At 36.6% G+C, this 25,415-nt stretch overlaps 1 protein-coding gene across 7 annotated transcripts in view; it reads left to right on the plus strand.

The window, feature by feature from the left end:
* Positions 1 to 24,025, plus strand: part of MBD5 (methyl-CpG binding domain protein 5) — a 150,022-nt gene extending 125,997 nt beyond the window's left edge. For 5 of the 7 annotated variants that reach the window (XM_037850553.1, XM_037850558.1, XM_037850554.1 and 2 more), the window contains 3 exons: positions 8,191 to 8,303; positions 16,628 to 16,703; positions 19,864 to 24,025. In XM_037850553.1, coding sequence (XP_037706481.1) covers positions 8,191 to 8,303; positions 16,628 to 16,703; positions 19,864 to 19,935 — 261 coding nt within the window. In that variant the 3' untranslated portion in view covers positions 19,936 to 24,025. The remainder of the gene's footprint in view (positions 1 to 8,190; positions 8,304 to 16,627; positions 16,704 to 19,863) is intronic. The other 2 variants (XM_037850556.1, XM_037850559.1) reach the window with 2 other exon arrangements.
* The last annotated feature ends 1,390 nt before the right edge of the window (positions 24,026 to 25,415 follow it).

Consider the following 25,415-nt stretch of genomic DNA (forward strand, 5'->3'; position numbering starts at 1 on the left):
AGTATGATATATTTGAAAAAGGTTTCCAATAAAACATTTTTAATTCATATTCTTATACAAGTGAACCAATTATGATGTAAATTTTATTGACATAGATCCCCTTAATCATCAGCAAAATGAAGTCCTGTGTATTAATAACCAGATTTCTGCCTTTAAAAAAGTAAGCAGTGCATTAGTTTGCCTAGTGTATATTACAGCAACACCTTACATTTTAGTAAAGAGAGAAAAGGTGGGAGGTGAGGGAACTGACTCCATAAACAATATGTTTATTACAGTGAAATCTTATTAATTCCACCTTGCTAATGTGGAATGTGGGACCATTTCCCCCTAGTGTTTATCTTTGCAGTGTCTCAGAAGAAAGGGTTTGCTAAACAATTTTCTTGCACATTACCAGTTTAAACCTTCTTAGCTTCTCAGCTTCTCATAATCTATTACTATCTACCAAAGCAAATTAACCCAAGATCCTGACAGATCCCACCAGATTAAATCTATTTTAACTCATATTTTAGAATAGATTTATTATCTCCCCATCCCACAAATCTATCATTTTTTATTTTCACTTACCACCTTGTTCTCAGCAAGTCACTTCAAATTCTTTTTGGAAGCAGGCAAGGCAGAAAAAAATAAATAATTAACAGGATTGCAAGTTACTAATTCATAGCAAGCTGGCGCTTCTCCGTGTTTTCAGATTGCATGAATGGCATCCAGTCTAAGAGAGGCCAGTGCTGGGATCAGAGCACCAATGTCTGCCAAAGGCAGTGATTTCTATATTGTCCACGAGTTAATATTTTAGCCGACTGTGTTTTGTTATGATAGAAATGACTTGGTCAGCTTATGATCTTAGAAAGGCATTTTTAATCTTTGGTGTAATTCATTAAATGTAGCAGAAATTACTAGCAATGCATTAGTAATGTTCTGCAGTTTCTAAGGTGATTTCCTAAAAGGTATGATTTCTCAACATCAAATACGGTATAAATACAGTCTACAGAGAACCAGAGAGGAAGCAGGGTGTGGCAGAAAGTCATGGGCTTTGGGCATTCTGACACAAGCCTAGATCCTCACTCTGCCAGTTATTTGAGTCATCCTGGGGAGGTAAATTAATTTCCCAGAACTGCAGTCTCCTCACCTCTCAAATGGGAATACTAATTCCTACTCAGAATGATGTTTTAAGAACTAAGTGAGAAACATGGATCATATAGCACATGATAGAGGCTCAGTGAAAAGTAGTCTCCTCACCCCCATTCTCCATGTTAGATAACCTTATTAATTTCTATGCCACCATTATGGAATTGTGGTAATTTGGCCTTAGTTGTTGTTTACCTATGCATTATCCATAAAGGATATAATTTTTCCATTATTAATGGATTACTAACAGGTTAAGTGCAAAAGGATTATAAGGAATACACTTAGTCTGTGAAAGACAACTATTGATATGAACTTAAGCACATCTCAAACAAATTGGCATATCTGACTATAAGTTAATATTAGCTGATTATTTCAAGTAGAGGTTCTGCTTAGAAGTATCTTAAAGTACCCAATTTCTTGAGTGAACTTGAAAGTCTTCCTTCCCCCCAATGTTTTTCAAAAAATATAAACTGAGGCTTTCTTCCTCTACCTTCCTATCCCCACCCTCCTCAACAACCGTTTTAATTGTTAGAGATTTATAACAGTCTGTGGAATGTTGGGCTGCATCACCCTGATAGGTTACTGTTTCAATGTCAAAGCCATTTGACGGCACTGGAGGACGATATTGTAGGTCTTGTATTTCACTGTTCAGGAAGTGGCTTCTCTGGACTAATAATTTTTACACCTTGGTTTCTGGTTTGTAATGAAGTACCTTCCGGGAGAGGTTTGTACTTGTTCTAAATAAATGATGCAAGTTTTTCTGTGAACCATGAGCCCTGTTTAGTTTGAGATTCAGTTGCCAAGAATAAGACCCTGTTGCTGTGTTCTAGTCCATGGCCAGACGGATGCACTTCCAGATCTCGGCCCAGTATATAACCATAAGGAAAAAAGTCAAAGTGTGATTACAAATTGGAAAGGAAAAAAGCTACTGTTGGCCTTACTCCTATATGCTGTAATGTGCAAACACTTCAAGCTTACACCATTGTGGGGGGAAACCAGTTATCATTATATACTTATTTTAATATTTACTAAAAGAGGAAAAGTGCTCTTGCTTTCTAAAATACATTTTAAAATTGTCATCTACCATCTTCGATCTTACATGAACTAGTCCTAAAGGGTTGCTTCTAAAGTTAGGATCAACAAATAAAATTCTTATTTTTTTGAGTAGATTATTTTTACTCTTTTTGAACATTGTTTCATTGGTCTTCATATATCACTGCTCTTAAATTTGATGTGTATTCTGACCCAAGACAAATTTAGGAAAGGTTTTATTGTTAGATTAACTACAAAATATTTCTTTTCAATGAAATGTTTCCTGTCATTGGGCAGGTAGAGACATCTGATGATCAGGGAAAGTCTACACTGGGGGCAACACCACCTGATAAGTGAAGACATGTTTTTAAAATGCCCAGTGGGCAGGGTGCTCCCTGTTTATAATCACACTTTGACCTTTCTCCTTATGGTTGTATTTGGCAGGTAGAGATAAAAATAACTTTTTGAGTAGTTGTTCAAACCAAACAAAACTTCATTATTACTCAAACTTATAACCAAATTTATTTGGGGATAATATACTCTCTGTGTGTCAGTTCAGCATCACACACACAGGTTTTGACAGTGTGGAACGTAACCAGAGACAGATCACCCTCACATTCTGGGCATTGTAACTTAAGAAATTGAGCCTGGAGACTAAATTCAGAAGACATGCACTCCTGTGATGTTTAAACATTTTACTTTGAAGAACGGTCTTTCTATGCTTATCAGCGTCAGCTGGTTGCATTCCTGGGTGCTGTAATTCTCTGTGAAGGTGTTCCTTGTGTTTTCTCTTTTGCCTTACATATTTTCTTAACAACTGTTGAAATGAAACCTTTTTTCTGTAACTAGTCAATAGCCACAATATTTGGGCTGTATTTTGGCTGATGGTCTGACAGTGGTAATCAATGCTCCATCAGCAACAGAATTTCCTTGAAAAGGGAGCAAATTAAAGTGACTAGTTTTTGAAAATGAATAAGCAAGAAAATCCAGGATAACAAAGTCAGTGCTTGATAAAAATTATAAAGATAATAAAAATGAAGAATTAGATAAGACTAAAAATGTGAATATATATTAAAAAAAACTGAGTAAAAAACTCAAGGAAAGACTGTAGTGAATTGCATAAAATTGTGAACTTTTCTTTCCTGAGCAAGATTAAAGTGGGAAAGAAGGCTATGTCCATTTTCTCAGGTAACAGACCCAGCCAGAGTTCATGAGCATGTTGATAGAATTTTCATAAATAGTAGCAAATGGAGTCTCAGGTCTGAGGCAAATACGTACTTCTGTTACAAAAACTTTTAAATAGTGTTTCTTCAGAAATATGAGTTTATGCAAAACATTTAATTCTATTTATGTGTTGTGGATCAACATGAAATTTTTTGTTCTACTAGAACAGATTTACAATGGTCCTGTAGTATAGTTCTTTAGCACTTCAAAACACTTCTATCAAAGTGAAGAAGAAAGGAAACAACAAAAAAATCTCATTGCCACTGACTAAAATTGGAATAATGTAAATTTGGTTCGTTCTTCATTCTTAAATGAAAATTAGGATTAATTTAAGGGATTTTTCCATGAGTACTATTGTTGTGCTAATTAGGTGCATCCTTTCTGTTACAGATGAGTCAACTTTTTTACCCTGAATTGTTTTCCATTTATCTTTAATTCCCATTCTTTCAAAAATATTGAAACATTGCACTTAAGTTGGCAGGGATTTTTCAGAGGTTATTTTTTAAATATTTACTGTTATTTTAGTGTTTACTTTAAAATAGTTACTACTATTTTAGTGTTACTATTTAATAAATATTTGATAATAATGGATCTAATAAATGCCTTATATTTGCTTATTGCTTCAAAGCAGTGTTTCCCAAACTTCAGCTAAAACTACATGTCACCTGTACTGCTATTTACTTAAAATTTTTCTTTAAATTCATTCATTCACTTATTTATTCATTGAACAAATATTTATTGGATACATATTATGTACTAAGCACTATTCAAGCCACTTTTTAAATTTAAATAACATCTGAAGCCTTATCCTAAGATATAATATATGTGAAACCATAGATAATTATTTATGTATTTCTAATATAAATTTATAATAATTTATAATAATTCTAAACATATTATATATATAATATATATATATATATAAAACTATTTAAAATGTTTAAAGTTGTGCCGTGTTCCACCTAAAATAATTTCACATACTGCCAGTGGCACTTTGGAAAAGTCTGTTTTGGTGTTTATAAAGCATTTTCATGTTCATTGTCTTTTTGGAGCCTCTCAATAACCCATAAAGATGTGCATTATTATTCCCATTTTACAGATGAGAGATCTGAAGCTCCGAGAATTGGCATTCTTAAGGAAACACAAATCACAGGCAGTTAAGTCAGGCCCCAGGTCTTCAAACTCTAAGCTTGGTACTCTTTCCATGATGCCATTCCCCTGAAAACAGGAGCTGATGAAGAAGAGAAGCATGAAAAAGAGAGCCGTAGGTCAGCTGTCTTAATTCATTATGAAATCTGTGATGTGGCTTGTGCTCCATCCTTCAAACCTTGTGGGGCAGCTTTGCCTCTGCACAAAGGAGTAGCAAAGAAATTCGCTAAGGGAGTAGTTAGGATGAAAGCCTGCAAGAAATCTTGACATCATCTCTAGTTAACTGGCTCTATTCAAAAGTGATCTAGGATCCTTGGTCCAGGTTTTTCTCATTGGTACTGTACCTTACTGTCAGAGGGTCACTTTGACTCTCTGAAAGGTTTGTGTCTCCTCTTGTCATAAGATACTTCAGTTACTTCTGAGATACATGATGTGCCACTACACTGACCCCAAATCAAGATTAATTAAATTACCAAATGGTTAGTGTGTGCCTTAAGAACAAAATAAGCAGCCAGAGATTCAGACTTGTTCAGAAAAACTCTCAAACCCCACCTCACCCCGCCCACCATGTAATAGTGTCTGACTTGATAGGTGTGTTTCTAACCCTACTGAACAGGTGACGAGACTACTTAGGTTGAGGAATTGTTGTATCTAAAGAATCTGAAAGACAGAAGTAGCTTTTAAGAGTCCAAAAGTATTCAATGTGTGTGTATGTGTATGTGTGTATGAGAGAGAGATAATATGTGAACTATAAATATATATACATTTTAGGTATCTTTTTATATTTCTTAAATGGCATATGTGTAAAGAGATATATCTTGATAGCCACTGCTATTACCATCATCATTAAAATAACAGTAGCAAAGATTGTAAGTAAAGATAAATTATAAAGTCTGCCCGCAATTTCTCACCCAGAAGGGAATTCAATAATTTATGGGGCTCCTGGCTTGAGGGTATACAAGAATACAAGATTATAATTATAGATAAAAGTATTGTATCTTAAATTACTTGCTACTTCATTATAAGTGTTATAAAAATGTGTTTAACCTTTTTAATGTTACATTTATATATTTGATTTCCCAGTCCTTTATTGATTACAATTTACAAGGGAATATTCATTAAATCATTAAATATGATTTCTATTTGACTAGAAATTGAATTTATTTTGTTCCTCTCTGATACCATTTTTGCGGTATCTTTAAAGCATTTCTTGAATATGGCACAAGTCTATGAATATTTCCCCAGAAACAACACACGTTTCATATCTTACATTTCACAGTACAATAAAGTACTAAAATTCTGAACCAAACTAAACATTTACTTCTGGATGTGTATGATCTTGTCATACCAAAAATACACAGTGATGTGTATCTTATTTTTATTTAGCTTCAGAAAGCACTGCTATTCCTTTCTCTTTCAAGGTTATTGAATGCTTTATAAATAATACAGGTCATTACGAGAGTACCTTAGAGCTTTAGACTTAGAAATAAATGAAGAAATGATGGTAAAGAATTTGTTCAGAAAAATCACAGAAAATTATCCAAAAATGTTTATAGACCAACATTGCTTTCACTTAAAAAAATTTAGGAGGTCAATTTGGGCAAATTATTACCTAAATTTCTTTAAAAATGTAATTTGATTTAAAATAATTTGACCTAATTTTTTGAGAGAGTGTATGTGTATGTATATGTGTATATTTATATATATGCATGCATATATTTCAATATATGTTGGAGCTGGTATGGTAGAGAGAATTTGAGCATTGGAGTCAGACTTGAATTTCGATTCCAGCCATGTTACTTAAACTCACTGAGTCTCATCTATAAAATAATAAAAATAATACTTATTTGCAGTATTATTGTACTATATGATAGAACAGTGCCTTTTACATAAGAAGTACACAATAGATGCTTTTACTGCCCCTTCTTCTTTATTTAATTAAAAATAAATTGAAATTTTAAAAATAGTTTGATCTAATTAGTTTTTTAAATTAAGACAATGGAGTAAGTTGTCACTGCAGTGTCTTGCTTTGTTTCAGCGTGAATGTGCCTCTGTTCCCTGTATCAATCCTTCTTCAGGTCACTCGCCACACCATTGGGCCTTGTTTGTGTCTAACGGAAGTTTATGTAACAGGAAAGCTTCCTCCTCCTACCAAGTAGTTCATTTAACATACGTGGAATTTGCTATAGATTACGTCAATGAAATGTGTCAAAAATTTTTCTTATTCCCTTCGTGTGAGCAAATGCTAGATGGAACCTCATTTCTAATATGAAATGTGAAATGTATCCAGGCATTTTTTTTTAACAACACATTGTGAACCAACTGCAAAGTGTTATTGAGACAAAGTTGTCTCTTGTTCTGGCACACAATAGATTGGGTATCCCCAGTGAACTTGTGTATGTAAGATATTTGTATCCTTGAGGACAAAACACAAAAATCATGTAAAGGAAAAACTATTATTTAGCTGTTTTCCTTACTGAATAATCAGAAATGCCTGTTTTCAGACGAGATCATGGAAACCCTTTGTTAATCATTACTCTGTACTAGATTTGAAGGGGTTAAAGAGAGATTATGAATGATATTCATGAAGCAGTCAGGAAGATTGAAAAAAAAAAAGCTGATAATATCCTTGCTTATTGGTGTTTATTTTCTTACCCATGAGGCACTGGCAACCTCTGTATTTCTAAATAAGAGTGGCTTAGCGATGGGGAAATAACTGGGAGAAGGGATCACTGTGGGACTTAACTTGAAGCCTCGTTGACATGGCAAGCCACACTATTCTCACTTAGTTTTTTTTTTTCAGATCAGTAATAACGGCCATTTTTTTTAAAGGTGTTCTTATTCACAAGTCACATACAAGTTTTCCTATTTATTAATTGCTTTGGGGGGATGGCTTCCTGAACCATGATAGATATTATCAGGTAGGCTGAAGGCGTGGGCACCTTCCCTGTTAGGAAGTGGCCAGCTTCACACAGACTGGCAGAGATTACAGCAGGGCAGGGGAGAGGACACGCCCACAAAGTGTAGCCACACCCCCTCCCACATTAGGAAGGACTAGTTTACCCTACTGTCCTAGTGTTTGTTTTGTGGCCTCAGCAGAGTCTTACACATAATAGGTAATAATATTTGCTCTATGCTAGCCTTAGCGTTCAACATGATTTGTTACATTTTCATTCTCTTAGAAATTCTAGCAGGAATGTAGATATATTGTCCTCATTTTAAAGAGGAGAAAACTGAGTCTCAGAATATGTGTTTTACTCATGATAGGAAGTGAGGACATGGGATTCAAACTCAGATCTGCTAGCTCCAAAGCCCGCCACTAACCACTGCTCTTCTCCTCCTTGGATAGAGTACAAATTCACAATTGCTGAGCATCAGGCACTGGAGAAAGCAAGGCAGGATCTCCAATTTATGTGGTTTTGTGAATTGCGGGTTACTTAAATTCCAGGTTTTGATCCTAAAACATTAATTTCAAAATGTTAATTTCAAAGCCCAATGGTCGTTCGTTTCCACTGATGCTGCAGCCTAGAGCCACGGAATCAATCTCTGGTTGAGTGAGAACAAAATATCACATAGGGCAATGCAAGTTAGGCCTTCTGACCCGCGGTGCAGTTCCTGCTTGTACTCCAGGAAAGTAAACACCATGTTTAACAATTGCAGGTGTGGGTAATGTGGTTTGGTCTTCATGCATTCACTCAGGTGGAACCAGAGAAGTTGAAGACACTAACAGAAGGCTTGGAAGCCTACAGCCGAGCCCGGAAAAGGAACAGAAAGTAAGCACATTTTTTTTTTTTCCATTTTGCTTTTCAAGGATAAAATTTACTGGTTTTACTTCAAAAGGATAATGAAATCGCACTGATTTTGCCCATCTTGCATGCCTGCCTAAGTGCAGTTTAATAGTTTATCACCAAAGAAGACCATTATAGAAAACAGAATTACCTATTGCAGAAAATATTTTCTTAATTTATGTTTATACTTCTGTGTAGGATTTGCCTCTTCATCATCTCTGTCTTCACTCCCTCCATCTCCATCCCTCTTATTTAGTGGGAAATAAAATATGATTAATACAACTTTTAGCAATTAAATAGTCTTTGGAAGTATAGCAAAAGTATGTCCATTTTCTATTTGAATACTTTGGGGTAGAGTACCCCCAGTTGCATACATGCAAATAACTGTGGCAGATCAACCATTAGTCAAAGTAACACTATGTTCTTTTTTGTTGGGACAAAGGTACAGCCTTTAAAAATAGGGTTTTTTTGGAATTGTAATACTTTTAAGATTTTGAACTTTGGGTCATTATTATTCAAGTTTTTCTGGACTTTACATTCTTAGTAAATGTAGTATGGACAAGAAGATAAATATTTGAAATGCTCTTTCCCACTTTGAGATAATGGGGTTTTATGTATCATAACTTATCTCATGTTAAGGTAAAGAACTACAAATGTGCCCCTGTATATATGCATGCCAAGTTAAAATCCTATATACATATATAATATAAATATATGTTTTCAAATATATAATTGACATGCCTTTTCAGTTGTTACAATTGCCACATTATCATATAAGCAAAAATTACATATTAATTAATTTTTATTAATTTGTAAAATGGTCCTCATATTGCCCCCCCAAACACTGACACACAGGCTAAATATTATTGATTCTTACTTTCTTTTTAAACAAATCACTTTAACTTATGTTTGTCCATCAAGTTTTACAAATTGGAGATTAGAATAATTAATAGAGTATCTTATGTAAAATGCTTATTTAACGACATCAATCATATCTAGTGAAGGACTCTCTCTTTGCCTTGTGGTGTCTTCAAAAATTCTTGTCGGAGGCAAAATTTTGGAAGTCAACAAATCTTGGGGGAGAATCTCTTCATCTTACTAGAATGTCTCTTTAAAAATGTGACAAATACAAGGACCTAATGCCTGTGCCTCTGTGTCCGGGACTCCTTTGGAAGGTAGCAAGTTGGTACTAGTTGTGGCAAGGGCTGAGTTGCCAGGTAACTTCCCTATATATCCAGTAACCAATGCAGTCACCCAGGTCCCCTCTTCTGTGTCTGAGGCGATACTTCCTAAGAAAGAGCTTAGTAGTAGGACTAGGCCTGTAAAATTAATACAAGGTGTAGATGAAAGAAGGGAAATTGCAAACTATCTACATCAACAGGACCCATTTCTTTGGTGTAAAACATCCCTAAAATGTTTCCTACACTAAGGTATACCAGTTAGCTTGGTTATTTGCAAAAATACCCAAAACAGAGTTGATAACACAGAAATACAATAACTACTTCAAATATTTAGATATACTGCCTTGAAATGAGCAGGATTTTCCCCATACATTTGCTACTAAGCATTTTCTGAAAGATAATGACTTAAAAACAGCAATTTTTAAAAATTTCTTTCAATGCCAATTTTCTATTTGTGTTTAACCAATTTGAACCCTAAATGGCATTATCAAAAGGAATTCAGGATCACCATAAACTTAGGATACATATTGGAGAGGCAAAAGGAGAAAATATGAAGCAAATTTTAGCTAAAGCAACAACTTTATCATACTATTGTCTAACCAGGTTGTATTGCCTTGCAGATGCCCAGTAGAATGCTTTACATTTGTATATGTGATTTCAAATCATTATTTTATCCTACCAGTCACAAGATGGGCCCGAATCAATAAGCCCATTTGAAAATTATGACACTCAGACCCAAATATCTTAAATAATTAGTTGAAAGTCACGTAGCCAATAAATTATGTGTTGAACCCAGTCATGTATTTATTCATTTACTCCCCAATTTAAGGACACTAACTTAGAATGAAAGAAAAAAAATTGTGCCAGGTATAGTACTACAGTCCCTGGAGCTTGCTGTTCAGTGAAATAAGTATAATGTAAAAATTGCAATGAGAGCAATATGTATAGTGTATTTGGGGATCATAAAGAACATTAAATCCAGGTAAAGGAAGGCTCCCTAGAGGAGATGACATCTGAGCCAAGTCTTAAATGCTAATAGGTATTGTTCGGTTTACTAAAGCTGACAGAATGCAATATACCAGAAATGGATTGGCTTTTATAAAGGGGATTTATTAGGTTACAAATTTACAGTTCTAAGGCCATGAAACTGTCCAAACTAAGGCATCAACAAGAGCATACCTTCACTGAAGAAAGGCCGATGGCGTCTGGAACACCTTTGTCAGCTGGAAAGGCACGTGCCTGGCATCTGCTGGTCCTTTGCTCCCAGGTTGCGTTGCTTTCAGCTTCTGATTCCAGTGGCTTTCTCTTTAAGTGTCTGTGGTTCTCACTTAGCTTCTCCAGGGCAAACTCTGGGCTTCATCTCTTAGCTTGGCATCTCCATACGTCTTTCTGTCTGCATCTTCAAGCACCTGGGTCTGTATTGGCTCTGAGTGCTCTCTCTGTCCCTGAACTCTCTTAAGGACCCCAGCAAACTAATTTAAGACCCACCTTGAATGGTTGGATCACATTCTCTTTGGAAATAATCTAATCAAAAGCTCCCACCCACAATAGATCTGCCCCCACAAGAGAGGATCAAAATAACATAGTCTTTTATGGGGTGCATAACAGATTCAAACCAGCACAGGTATTATCCACAAGGGCTAAGAAGAGATGGGATGGGCTGACATTTAAATAAGATCAGCAGTTTAGCTTTATGGGACAGTAAAGTGTGAGAGAGGAAGTTTTGAGAGTTGTGGCCAGAGGTAAGCAGGAACCAGATCATGAAGATCTGGGCTGATGGAGTCTTTGATCCTGTTGGAAGTCCCTGGAGGGGGCAAGTAGATCGATCTGCACTTAGATATGGCTATGTGGAGGATAAATTCTAGAGGAGCAGTATTGGAGACATGGGGATCATTTAGAAGGGCATGGCAGAAGTCTGAACAAGGGAGGATAAGGTCCCAAACCAGGAGAGAGGTAGCAGGGTGCAGGAGAAGGATGGTGGTGAAGAAATACTTCAGAGGTAAAACTGACAGACCTTGGTGATTGGTTGGAATGTGGAGAGCAAAGAATCAAGAATGACTCAGGTTTTTACCTTGGGTGACTTGGTCGGCGGTGGCAACATTGACTGAAATGGAGAATAAAGGGGGGAACTTGAGTGCAGTTTTGACCATGATGAGTTTGGAGTGTCTGTGGGCTCTGCAGTGGGACAAACCAGCACTGGGCAATGCTATTTGACCATATAAAAATGTCTGAGATACTACTTCCAATTTGAAGAACTGTGGACTAAGGATTGAAGTCCAGGGCATTTAAACATTTAATAGGGAGGATGATGAAGAAGATGGAAAGAATGGTCAAAAGGAAGAAGAAAATTGGGAGAAGAGGATAGGGTCTTAAAAGCCAAAGATTTTAAAGATTTCCAAGAGGATAGAATGATCAACAGAAGTCCAGTGAGATGAGAACTGGAAAATTGCAGTTCCAGTGGGTATTCTAGAGGCCACTGGTAACTTGGGGGGAGCAATGTCCAGTTAAGTTGTGGGTATAAAAACAAAGCAGCCATGGGCTGAAGAGTGAATAAGAATAAGGGAATAGAGAGAGCTGATATAGTTATTTGCTCTTCTTTCTACTCTTAATGTGAAGAGTTCTCGAAAAACAACAATGGAACAATTTTTAAGATGACGAATATTTGACTGCTTTTGTGGAGTGAAGGAAAGTGGAGGGAAGAGACTGAAAAAGGAAGGTGGTATTTGGAACAATTTGGTTAAGAGGTTGGCTTTTGAGTCATAATGACCTGCGTTCAAATCCTATTTCTGCCGTTTCATAGCTGCGTGAACTTGAACACATTACTTAACTTCTCTGAGCCCAAATTTTTCATTTCAAAAATGAAGGTATTATTACCTACCTCTTATGATTGTTGTAAGAATTAAGTGAGATAATAGAGAGAGAGACTTAACACAGTTCTTGGCACATAGTATTTAGTTAATAGCTATTTTTATTATAAAGATACAGATGAAGAAACAAAATTACCTGATTTTTTTCTAGTTGAGTCATTCAGTTGCCTAATTATATACTTAAAACTTTACGTAATCATGTTAATCCTCAGTATCCTACAAACTGCACAATAAGAAAATCTTTAAACTGATGTGCATATCACTTCCTAAGCACAAAAGAAATATTAATATGTTTACTTAACATATTACTCAGGGTAATTTTGTAACTAAAATTGAAAATACCTTGTTAAAGAAAAAATTCCACAGCTTTTAGGTATAATTTTCATTTCATTGAGGATCAAATCTTCTGTTCATGTGTGCATATAAATGTATTTAGTAAGTCAATTTTTTATTAAGCTGGAAATGATAAAATGAAATCACATTTTCACTTTAAAAGCAAGAAATGATACTTAGCATATTAAATTTTCTTAAATCTGCATCCTTTCTCTATGGATTAGTTTTCAGAGTTAGGGTTCTTTACTTTTAGATCTCACCCAAATTTGTTCTGTTCTCCGTGAAGTGAATCCCTTAAAGTCTAAACTGACAGTGTAGAGCAACATGCAGTTTCTCATTTCCCTCCTATTTCTTGAACCACTCACAGATGTGAACCTGATTTTTTTTTTAATTAGTGGAGATAAGGATAATGTGTGAGAATATAGGCAATGACGATGAGAAGTGGCAATTATCTCCATTAATAATTAGAAATGTGATTATATGAACATCTAGTACTTAATCAAGTAGGCTTTAGAGTATCCATTAGTAAAAATGTTTATTATTAAATGTCAGCAGGGAACAGAAAATAGTAGAAGAGACTCCACAGGGAGGCCCTTTGGACTGGAAGACTGAATTTTGACTAATTGTTCATGTCATGAACTCATGGAGCTTTTTCTTCCTTTTTAAAATTCCTTCTTCTCTGACCTGACCATTTGGCATAAAATCTTCTCTGTAGATTAGTCATCTGGGAGAATCTCTCTGTACCTCTTGATTCTCATCATGTGTTAAGTAATTTAATGCCCAACATTGATAAATTTATTACTCTAACAAAGTAGGCATTTCTCCCTCTACTAACTATTCAAGTTTGGAAAAGGAAAAGCATTATACTAATTTAGCTTAAATTAACACAAGGTGTTTATGAACATTTAAAACAACTTATTGTAGAATGAGATGACGAAACTCCTAATAGTCTATCTTTTCATTCAGCACTTAAATGTTGTTGAATCATTTTTGTACTCTAATGGTGATGCTACTGTAATATTTCATAGTTAGGTAACAATTTTTCATGACTCTTCCTGTTTAATACTTTTGAAAACTATTTGTAGTCAAATCTCCATCTTCCACCTTACAAAATTAGAAAGAGGGTTTTGCCAGTTCTCCATAAAATGTTATGAAGTATTGCATACAACCAATTGTAGTATTACCTACTTCATAGGATTTTTGTAAGGATTAACTGAGGTAATATAAAGATTTGACACAGTTCTTGACACTTAGTAAATTTTCAAAAAATGTTAGCTATTTTTGTTATTAAGATAGAGATCCAGGTTCTCTGATGGTTTTTCACTAAAACATTTTTTTCTTTAAATATTTTATGTTGAAATAATTTCAATCTTACAGGATAGTTGCAAAAATAATACAAAACCCATGCAGAGAACTCCAGCATAAACCTTCCCCCATACCCAGAGCCACCAATTGTAACATTTTGCCACATTTGCAGGATCATTTTCTTTCTATCTATCTAATGTATCTAATCCATATATCTATCATTCTATTTTCTGCACATTTGAGAGTAGGTTGTACACATCATGCTCCTTGAACACATAATACTTCCATGTACATTTCTTAAGAACAGGATATTCACTTATATAACCACTTAAGTACAGTAATCAAGTTCAAGAAATTTAACATTGATACAAATTTTACAGTCTAAATTCCATTTTTTCATATGTCCCAATAATGTCCTTTAGAGCCTTTTCATTGAAATATTTTACTTTTTTTCAGTATTTAGAACATCATAAAGTTCATTTTAAACCCACAAGAGCTTACAATCAAAATGCATAACATAAACATAGAACTTATGTTCATATTTCTCAATACAAAAGAAATATTAAGGATTTAACTATTTAACACATTGCACATGATGTGTTATTGCGGGCAACTAGGCAGTTTGTGATACTGTCTAGATTCCCAACAAAAGACCCTTGAAATGGACTCCAGCCTCACCTTAGCCAAGTTTAGATGGTCCTTCAGAGTCCTGGGGTTGGATTCCCTCCAGGCCCCCAGAATGTCTCCACAAAAATGTCCAGGGCCTTTAAAAATGGAATAGGTAGGTAAATAAAAGACAGCATATACACGATGAAATACTTGCTATACACCAGTTCAAAGGAATGAGTAGATTATATCATTCTACTCAAAACAATGTGCAGGGCTCAAAAACAATGAGAAGGGGGGAAAAGACAAGTTGCAGAATGATATGTATATGACACCTTTCATATGTACACAAAAGCACATAAAATGATACTATATACTCTTCATGGATATATCAAATAAAATACCAAAATAAACTGGAGGCTGTAAAACTATAGTTGCCTTTGGGGAGGAGAATGGGAGAGAAATGGGACTGGGGATTGGTGAGAAATGGGAGCTTCAACTTAATTTTTTTCAATTAAAAAAACTTGAAGGAAATATGTAATTTATTAACAGTTCGTTCTGGGAAGGGGATATTTGGGGGGGGGTAAAGTTGTTCTGTATACTTATCTTCACTTTAAAAATTCCTAAAAATAAGTGGGAAGAATTAAAATCTGGCTAGCTTACAGGCCAGCAAAAGGTGTGTGTGTTGGGCAGGTGTTGGAGGGGTTGGGGGCATAGGTGTTTTATTACCCTTATTATTTAGCTAAAATTAATACACTAATTCTTTCAGTGCATATATGTTTTCCAAAGTTCGAGGGCAAACTTTGGACAAATATTTTTATTTACCAAATATATGGAGCATCCACTGTGTGCCTGGTAGCATGTTGAAAACCCAGAGGTTTCCAAGGACTAGGCAGAAACTAGATGTGTGAATTGTTTAGTCCTGGTGTCCAAAGAGAAAAATGAAAGGCCTCATCTAAAGGCATCCAAGTACAAAAATGTTTTTAAACACTATGCTAGCCAAACAAATGGGACTGTGGGTCAAATTCTCTCACAGCTACGAATTTCCAACCTCCATGTAGGTGTTGCAATAGGACTTAACATGGAAAGCCATGCTAAAAGCCTGTTATGAAAAAGTTTACATCTGCTGCATTTCAGGTAAATGATTCATAAATGAAATGAATCACCTTAGTACTTAGAATAATTGAGTATTTATTTATATGCACAAAGGAGGAAAAATAAGATAGTCTGAATGGGCAAAGGGCACAATAATTACAGAAGTAGGTAGTGTGGATTTGCCTGATTTTAGTAATTAGTTCAGCTTCATAGATGTAAGTTTCAAAAAATGTCAGATGTACAATGTGTGTTATGCAGGCCAAACATGTAATGCAACGCTGAGTGGAGAGAAAAGGTAAGACAAGTGATAGACACTCTGAGACCACCAATTTTTTTTTTTTTCCTTTGGGGGAAATGTGGTGGGTTCAGGCACCGATCCTTAGGTGCAGCGCCTTAAGCTGTTTGCCACTTAGAATGTGCACTCGGATTTCAGCCTCCACTTCTCAGCTCCAGAAGCCACGATGCTCCTTAGAGGACAGCGGGCGCTCCCTAGTGGCCGGAGACTGCAGTTCAGCTCCTCGGCCCTTCCCTGAGCCAACAGTCTGCCTGCATGCGAGACAAGCCAGAAGGAAATGCAGCTCAGGGGCTGAGCTCAAGAACACGGCCCCGGGAGCATGCGCTGCGTCTGTGGGGAAAAAAAAAGGCCCTTTGGCTCACCTTTCCTCCAAAATCGCCATGGAAGGGGAAAGAACCCATTTCTCCCACTCAGGTGTTCAACTTTTTAATAGTTCTGCAACTTTGTCATTAGTATTCAGTGGTGAGAATTCCAGGGTGATGTTTTGTCATCTGAAAGTTTCCAAATGTGAATGTAAATTGACTTTCTCTGAAGGAATTGTTACTTTTGTTTTTTGACTGGGTAATTAAATTGAGATTTGTGTTTCTTTAATTTATTAATCTGGTGTGTTGTTTTCATTAATTCCAGAAGTGGAAAGCTAAATAACCATTTAGAAGCTGCTATTCATGAGGCCATGAGTGAACTGGACAAAATGTCTGGGACTGTAAGTTAATTTATTTTTCCATTGTACTGGGTTTCTTTGAAAATAAATTGTACAACACTTTTTGGTAGAGCCTCTTGAGTATTTCCAGGCAACTCACGTAGCAGTACTAAATTATCAGGCTAGAAAAAAGACATAGGAAAGATTAAAAGAAATTTTAAAAACTAACCTAGGAGTATTAACTATGTCTTTTTTTCTGAGATAAGTAACATGTTTTTCCCACATAACATTCTTTTAATTGTGAGCAGCAAAATATTGAAATTCGAACCACAGCTTTCTGCATTTGACTTTGTGGAATAACAGTGGCCATTACTGCTGTTGAAATATTCAGTAATACAAATTTCACTCTGTCTATAGAAAAAAAAAAAGTGAAATTGAACAGTTGGGTAGAGACCAAGAGTGTTCGACCTCTCATTTTCTTTCTCCTGTTACCTAAAAAAATAAAATATTTAGCACAAAATTCTGTTGTTCAATTATTTAACACTGTGAACTCTGGTCTTAAAGTAGTGTCTACTTTTCTTTACATTTCCAGTAAATGGACATATATATAGCATTAAATGTGAGAAGTTTCATCATAACCCTCTATTTCTCATATTCACTAATGTAAACATTTAAATGTAGGTTTGATAATCTCTAAAGAATATGATTTATCTAAGGCTATTCAGCAATGAAGGGTTATTTCTTTTTGTTTCATTTGACACTTTTTGTTAACAAGATTATCTGAATCTCAACATCCCAACCTATGGCAGGTGAATGATACATGTAAGTTATATTCACAGAATGTTGGGATTGGTATGGGCTTTAGAGATTTTGTGATCTAACCCCCTCATTTCACAGATGGGAGAATTGAGACCCTGAGACATTAAATTTCCTGATAGAATTATAGGAAAGGTCTAGAGCAGAGACTGCAAACTCAAACACCTTCAGGAGCCAGGCAAGAAATATCAATAAGTGACATGGACCAGGTATAAGAGGGTATAAGAGAAATAGCAATTCAAATGGGTTTAGAAACGACAGCAGGATTGCATTGCTCAGGGAAGGCTAACCAGTCTCAGAGGCTCAACCCAGTAAAAGTTATTGCTCACTAGCGTCCAGTGCTACTTGGGTAGTGGTTGTTCCACACAGTTGTTCAGGGGCCCCGCTTCTTTCTTTTTCTACTGTCCACTGTTCCTTGCAGTGCACGGACCACCAGGAGAAGTTTTGTGGCCAGGCCTGGAAGCTCATCACTTCTGCTCACTTTCCACTGGCCTGGCTCAAACACATGGTCTTGGTAACTCAAGAACACCTGAAAACGTAGTATACAATGTACCCGTCCAGGAAGAAGCGAAAATGGGTTTGGCCAGCATCTCACTAATCTCTGCCTCAGTACATTGTGTCTTTGTGGCCAGCAGGCAGTCTGGGTTGATGGGGAACGTGACACCTGGAGGGCATATACTTTCTCCAGAAGGGGCTCCTTCTTCATGTCTAGCAGTTCTTAGCCACGTGGGAAACTGTGCCAAGATTGCAAGATCTTCCACTTTTTCATAAGAAACTAGAAATCTAGATTTTTATGTAAAATGTCTCATTTTTTAGTGTCAACCGACAACTATTTTAAAAATATTAAAACACAATATAGCTAAATGAAATACCTCTTCAGGCCACATTTGGCCCCCAGTTCACTGGTTTACAGTTTCTGATAAAGGTATCTTTCCTCAATTATAAAAATTTTCAGTGATGGCTCTTTATCAGAGAGTAGTGGTTTTTAAAAATGTTTTTGAGGGGGTGAGGGAGAAGAAGCAGTTTGAGAAACTCGTAAACATTGTTTAAAATTTTATATACTATTTTTTTAACTTTCTGTAGTTGATTCTGAATAGCATTGACCATTACCATTGTTTTACATATAATTGAAGTAGAAAGAATATGAGAGGTCTGAACACTCTTGGTCCAGACTCAACTCTTCAATTTCACTTCTTTGTTCCATGGAGGGCAGTAAAATCTGCTGTGTTGATTATCGTGACTGATAAACAGTCAAAGTGCAGTTGAAAGAACTGCTGGGTTGCTTCTCACTCTTCCTCCTGTAAAACCATTCTCCTCTGAGGTTTCTAATACAGTTGGGAAAATTATAAGCTCCATATGTTTTCCACAGAAATATTATTTCAAATTGGCCAATGGCTTCTGGCTTTGGGTTAGTGGAGTGCCAGAACCAGCTTGTAGTGGATCTCTAGAGCTGATTGTGCACTTCGCTTCCCAACTCTGAGTTCTATGACCTCATGTTGGTAGCTTGAAAATAGCCATGGTGGAAGTATTTACACCTTGGAAATTCATGAATGCTCCAGTGGGCTTGTGTCCCCAGAGAGCCGGTTGTTAAACATGTACACCACCACTGCCTTGGGCCCTTCCTGCCATTCCTGGGTGTTGGCCTTCCCTCATCCCATCAGTAGCCGTAACACAAGGTGGGACACCTGATCACCTCCCTGACATCTCTCCCCTGTCTCTCAAAACCATCCCTGGTGTCTAATACCTGGCAATCATGCTCTGATACCTTGCTCAATCTGATGCACAGCCGTAAATGCTGCTGGTTCCTGCATTAGTCTATGAAAATAAATCGTATTAATTGCTCTCCCCAGACTATACAAGCTCAGATCTGCTAACCTACAGTAGTAGTATTCTCTTCTCCATTCTGATTCTTCTCATAAATGCACATTCTTGAGTACGTTCTTATAGTCTTTGTCCCTTCATGGTAGTTGTAAAATAAGTAGGATGGTGAAGTGAAGAACAAGACATTTTTAGTATATATTTATCTCCATTTCCAGGCTGTAGTGAAATTGGGGATCTGTGGGTCTCTGATGGAGAAGGCTTTATTTTGGTCTTAAATATACAGCAGAGCTAGCAACCACATGTTGCGTTTTCCACACTTGGTTTTCTCGAGTCATTCTTTGTGTTCCACTGGTCATTGGAGCCCTCAAAGTGTTGCTTTGCTTATCAGTGTTTGGAGTCCTCATGCTCTGCAGTGACTGTGGGCACCCTGAGATCTGGGGCCTTGGTAAAAATTTTAAATGCTTCATTCAAGGATATCATTGATTGAAAATGAAAGTCAAAGTCTTCTCTACCCTGATGTTGTGTCAGAAATTGCGTGGTGTTTGTGACTTCAACCGCTTTTTTCCCCCTATCTCTTTATTTCCAGGTTCACCAAATTCCACAGGGAGACAGACAAATGAGGCCCCCCAAACCCAAGAGGAGGAAGATCTCCAGATAACAGGGACTATTCCACTAATGCACGGTGTCTATCAAATGGAACATGCACAGATATATCTGTATATAGGTATTGATATAGCCACGGTTATGTCAGTATTTATACCATGGCAGATAGCTACCACCACCACAGGGTGCTAAAAGAAGCAGTGATACAATATTTTTTTTTTGATCAGGAAGGCTAATGAATGCTGGAAAAACTAATCAAAATCCCTGAATGATGATAGTGATAAATGGTCAAGAGATTACTGAGAAGCTCTTTTTCTATTATACTAAAATTGTGATTATAAGAAATAGTACAAATGTTTCTGAGGAATTTTCCATGTTATATATAGAAAATACAGAATTTCATGGTGATATCAGAAATGTAAATAGTGTACAATATTGTCATGTACAAGCGTACCTAATGCACACTTTATCTTTTATTGTACAAAGAAATAGTGTACAAAATTCTTTGGTTTCTATTGAGTACACCTACCAGAGACTACCAGTGTAAAGTGATAAATAAAAATACAACATAAGTGCTTTTCTATGATAATGTAAAAGATGCTGTTTTTGTATTTAACAGCAGAGAAAAGGCATGATGATGTAATACCTGAATTACGACATACACTTCACACCACTGAGTGTTCATTTATATTGTCTGTTTGGAATGAACCTTGCCTGGAAGACTGGACTCAATTTCGGGTGTCTAGGAAATCACAACATTGCAGATTTCTAAAGGGATGAGGGCTCACAGGTCTAAATTAAGAATTCAGAAACTGCAACCATTTGTTGCATATTTTTTTTACCTAAGTTTTAAAGTAGAATAGGTTTTATAAAAAAAAAAAAAAAAAGCTTAGATGGAATATTTTATTCAGCCATTTCTGTAGTTAATGTTTCCTAGCCACCTTTGGAACTAGATAGCTCGTATTGAACATCACCGATCATCAGAATTGAGGGTTTTTTTTTTTGCAAACAATATCTGACAAGGGAAAACTTTCTGTTTCCATACGTGGAGGCAAAAACTCCACTTCAAAACCCATTATCAGAGTTAAGGTTGATCATAATCCATTTTGATTGTAGTGGCAAAAATAAATATGAATCATCAAAGCAATTCTCATATCCATTCATCAGTATTACCTAAACTAGAAGTTAAGGTGGCTTACAAAATTATTAGCAATGGTGATTTTTTATCAGTATTATGTAACATATCAGAATTATTTTATTTAAAGAATTATTTATACCATTAACAGATTCTTATATATATTAATGTGGCTGAAATGTGCAGGTTAAATCTATTAATCAAATTATTTATATTATATGAAGTAAAAACAAAAATGTGAAACAAATGTAGAGAGAAGTAATACATCACAAGTATACAAACCTAAAACTGTGAGCCATTATAAAGTACAAGGTAATAAGAAATGTAGCACAACATAATTTTCTGTCTTTTTTTCACAATTTTTGTGGTGATGGTATAACTCTCTCTCCCAGGCGGTGATGCCAAGTTTCAGGCCTCCAGCCTGACTTCAGTTGACAGATGGTCAAAGGAAAGGATCCATTATCTCTTTTACTCTTGAACCCCCAGCCTCACCTTGTGCCCTAGTCTTGGCTCACTCAGAGGTGGAGCTGCAGGGCTGCTGGGAGGCTTTACCCAATAGCAGGCTCTCCACCCCGCAATGCCTGCCACTTTCCCTCCTTCTCCTCCATCGTCCACCCCAAAGGCCTCAGTCCCATGATGTAGCAGAGTTCCAGTAACTCAGGAAAAAGGAGACCGAGGTCATTCTTTAAGTTGGTTTCTTGGGGCCACAGCCCAGAGCACCCCCCCGGGCTCACTTTTGATAGCAACAGCTCTTAGCTCTCCCCTCCAGGTCTCCTGTGCCTCTGTCCCTTCCACTCCCACCCTCGCCCCCTACCCCCAAGCCTGTTGGAATATACCTGGCTACACTAGCTGCATGGTCTGGAGGCAGGAACCCTTCCTTCTGGAGCTGGGGGGATCGTTTCTTTTGTTTTTTGTGTGTGTAATGGTTGGATTGACTGCCATGGTCTTTCATGCAAAGTTATGTGAACAAATTTTTGTGTAGTTTAGTTGACACATTTTTGTTACAAGTTGCTGTGTTTGGTATGTTTAAATCATTAATGTCATTAATGTTGCCCTTTTTTTTTTTTTTTTTTTACACCAACCTGCCTTTACTGTTTTGTCTACATGGTTGTTTTTATTCACAAAGAGAAATGTAAGTGTGTTTGTGTGTTGTGTGTGTGTGTTAGAAAACTTTTTTTTTCAGTCTTTGCTTTTGTGTCTTCAGATTGAGTTGTGTTGTCTTCTTTTTGATATTTTAAGCTAATTAGGTTTGGACTTCTCACCAATGTATACTTTACATCAGTAGCCCATGTAAAGTATGTTTGTGCCCATGATTTCATTGGTTGCTTATGGCTTTGATGTGGGTGCTAGGTGTAGTTATTTTGGTCTACACAGGCTTTTTTTCCCCCTCTCTCTCTCTTTTACAGTTTTATGGTCTCATGTAAGCAGTTAATGTAAATATTGTTAGCATTACAGGTCATAGTGTTGTAACATTTTTTTAAATGTTGCACCTACTTTACAATTAAAAAATTGGTCACTCATACTTGAATTTTGCCCATAGAGCCATTTCTTTCTTTCTTTGTAGAGAAGCCAATTCATTTTTTTATGAAGGCCAGCCCTTCTTACTTCAGTAAATTTTTTATTCCCTTAAAGAAATGTCTTTTTAAAAACAAAAACAAATCCAAGAATGGAAACAGAATAAAACATTTTTGCTCCTTGAAAGAACATAATAGTCCCTGCTGGAAAAGTAAATCTCATTTTATTTTGTGTCCTCTTAACAGTCCTAGGAAGCACAAGGAGAATAGGCTGCACCTTTCAGTAGTTTTTTAGATTATTTCAAATGAGTGAAAATTAACTGAGCTGCTCTTGTGTGATTTGTCTAGTTTGTACCATTGAAAGCAGTCCAGGGTTTTTGTTTATTTAAAAGAACATTTTTGTTCCTTTGTGAATGAAAATTTCTGCCCCATTGTGAATGAAAAGGATTTATGAAGAACATTCACCCCTTGTGATATCATGGGCCATGTCTACTCTTTTATTTGGACCCTGACATTGAATTATTTACTATGTCTGTTTTTTAAGTAAACATATGCTTCTTATTTGAACATAACACTGCAATCAGAATCATGGGAGCAGCTGAGGGCAGTTCTTTCACTTTCTGTAAGTTTTATGAAGACTCTCAGCTGACTGATCCCATGAGGTGATTCTTTTTTCACTGCAGACCATGATAACACTTTGCAGTCACCTTTGGTAACTTCCCATGCAGTTTGCAGAGTTCCCTTGCAAGTCACAAGCAATTTTGCATTAAGATGGTGACATTGCTCTTCTGGAAATGAGAGCTAAGAATTTAGACCTTACTGAAAATCTGAAACTTTGTTAACCTTACCCATTCATGCCCAAATGGTATAACGCAAGACTCAAGATGTTTCAATGTAGTGTATAACATGAGCTGTGCATTTCTTGATTCATTTGAGGACTATGAACAAAATTATTAGTGACAGCTGTAATTTTGAATTAATTTAACTTTTTCTTTCATTCACTCTATCACATTTGCATTAGCCAAAGAGATAAGAACATTAGTAATTCATATGTGTAAGCAATCCAGAAGTGAATATAAATCCGTAAGCCAAAAAGCAATAAACAACTCAAGCATGGGAAAACCAGCTAACAGTGGGGAGTCTGATATAGAAAAAAAATATATAAAAAGCATTATCTTCAAATATGAAAGATTAATTTGTATCTACTGTAAATATGTATTATCAGCCTTATCTGCTTTTATACACACTGTGTGTGTGCCTCAGTGACCTTTTATAAACCGGAAAAATGGTTGATTTAATAATTTGTTATGTAAATACAAAGTTGTCTATAAATTGGAAAATTTGATGCCAGATGGCTTCACAATATACAAATGTGTTTTGTAACATCATGCCTTTATGGATTAAGTATAAATACACTGGATCGTCTGTGTAGAAGAGTAGCAGTTTACATTCCACCCTCATTTCAAATGGATATTTTTGTCCAAATGGTTATACTCTTAGGAAAAGGAAGTGACCTGAACATTTTCACTGTGAAAAACAAATATGGTTTGGATTTCACCAAAACTCCTTTTCACATTCAAGAGACTGTTCAGTTCCATGACAAGTGCCTTGCGTTAAGAGATTTCCGTAGGGGATTCGCTGATGCAGGACTGACCATACCTAGGAAAACTCCCCCAAACTGAATTGTTCTACTTAAGAGACAGGTTATGCACCGTTCTTTGTAATTATAGGCAGGGGAAGAACCACAGCCTTCTTCTTGCCTTCTAATGTATTCTTTTCTACATTGTTTCTACACGTCTTAAAAAGCACCATAAAGATAGATGAGGCCTCGGTCTTGCAAGCCAAGGTGGCTACACAGTGTCACCTCCACAGGGGGTTTCTCAGCTTGGCACTGCTGACATTTGGCGCAGGATCATTCTTTGTTGTGGGGCTGCCCTGTGCATTAGAGGGTGTTGACTTAGTGACATCTCCAGCCTCTACCCACCAGATGCCAGGATTCCCCCTCTCAAGTCTTGACAATAAAAAATGGCTCCTGACATTACCAAATATCTCCTGGAGGGAGGAAAGGGGTGGCCAAATGGGATTTGAAAACCACTGCCTTAATGGAATCAGTTAGGAAGCATGTATATCTGTGTAAAACATGGCCACGTTTTACGTGCTGTAATCAGCAGGAAACCGATTCCTAGAAGTAGCCAAAATCCATGCGAAAGAAGCGTTTCCTAGTCCACAGTTCAGGAAGTGGACACAGGAGCCTCAGCTTCATTTTGAACACATTTGTCACTTTTGATCCTAAGTTCCAGGACAGTCATTTCTGGAGAACTCCTAGGAAGTGGGTTTGGAGAGTTACCTAAATACTTGCAGCTCAGAGTTTGCGAAAAGGCTGGCATCCCATTTTGTGTGATGCCAGTGGCTTCCAGGAGAGGAAAGCTTCCAGGTGATAGTGTAGCTGCCTCCCTTGGGTCAAGATGAGGAGTTTGGTGAAGGGGACCGTGTTATGTCTGTATTTTAACAGCTTTTTATAGCAGCCTGGCTTGATATCAGTAGCTTTTGTGTGATCTCTTGTAAGTTCTGACAGAAGCATTTCAGTAGATCTCAGAGGTGTCACTGATATACTCATTCATTCAATAAGTATTTATTGAGTGCCACTGTGTGCCACACTGTACACAGCAATGGGGATGAGTGGTCAGTTAGACGGCCCATTCTCCACCCTCACAGAGCTGGCCGATTAAACATGCAAGTACGATAAAGGGCGACAAGAGCTAGGATAGGGGAGCATGTGGTAGGGCCCCTGAGCTAGTTTAATGAGGGTGGGGGCATCTGCGAGGATCAAAAAATGATGAGTAGGAATTAGGCAAAGGAGAAGGTGTGGCCTGGGGGTGGTGGTGG

Source organism: Choloepus didactylus, chromosome 9 (genome assembly GCF_015220235.1).
Source record: "Choloepus didactylus isolate mChoDid1 chromosome 9, mChoDid1.pri, whole genome shotgun sequence".
NCBI classification, from domain to species: Eukaryota; Metazoa; Chordata; class Mammalia; order Pilosa; family Megalonychidae; genus Choloepus; species Choloepus didactylus.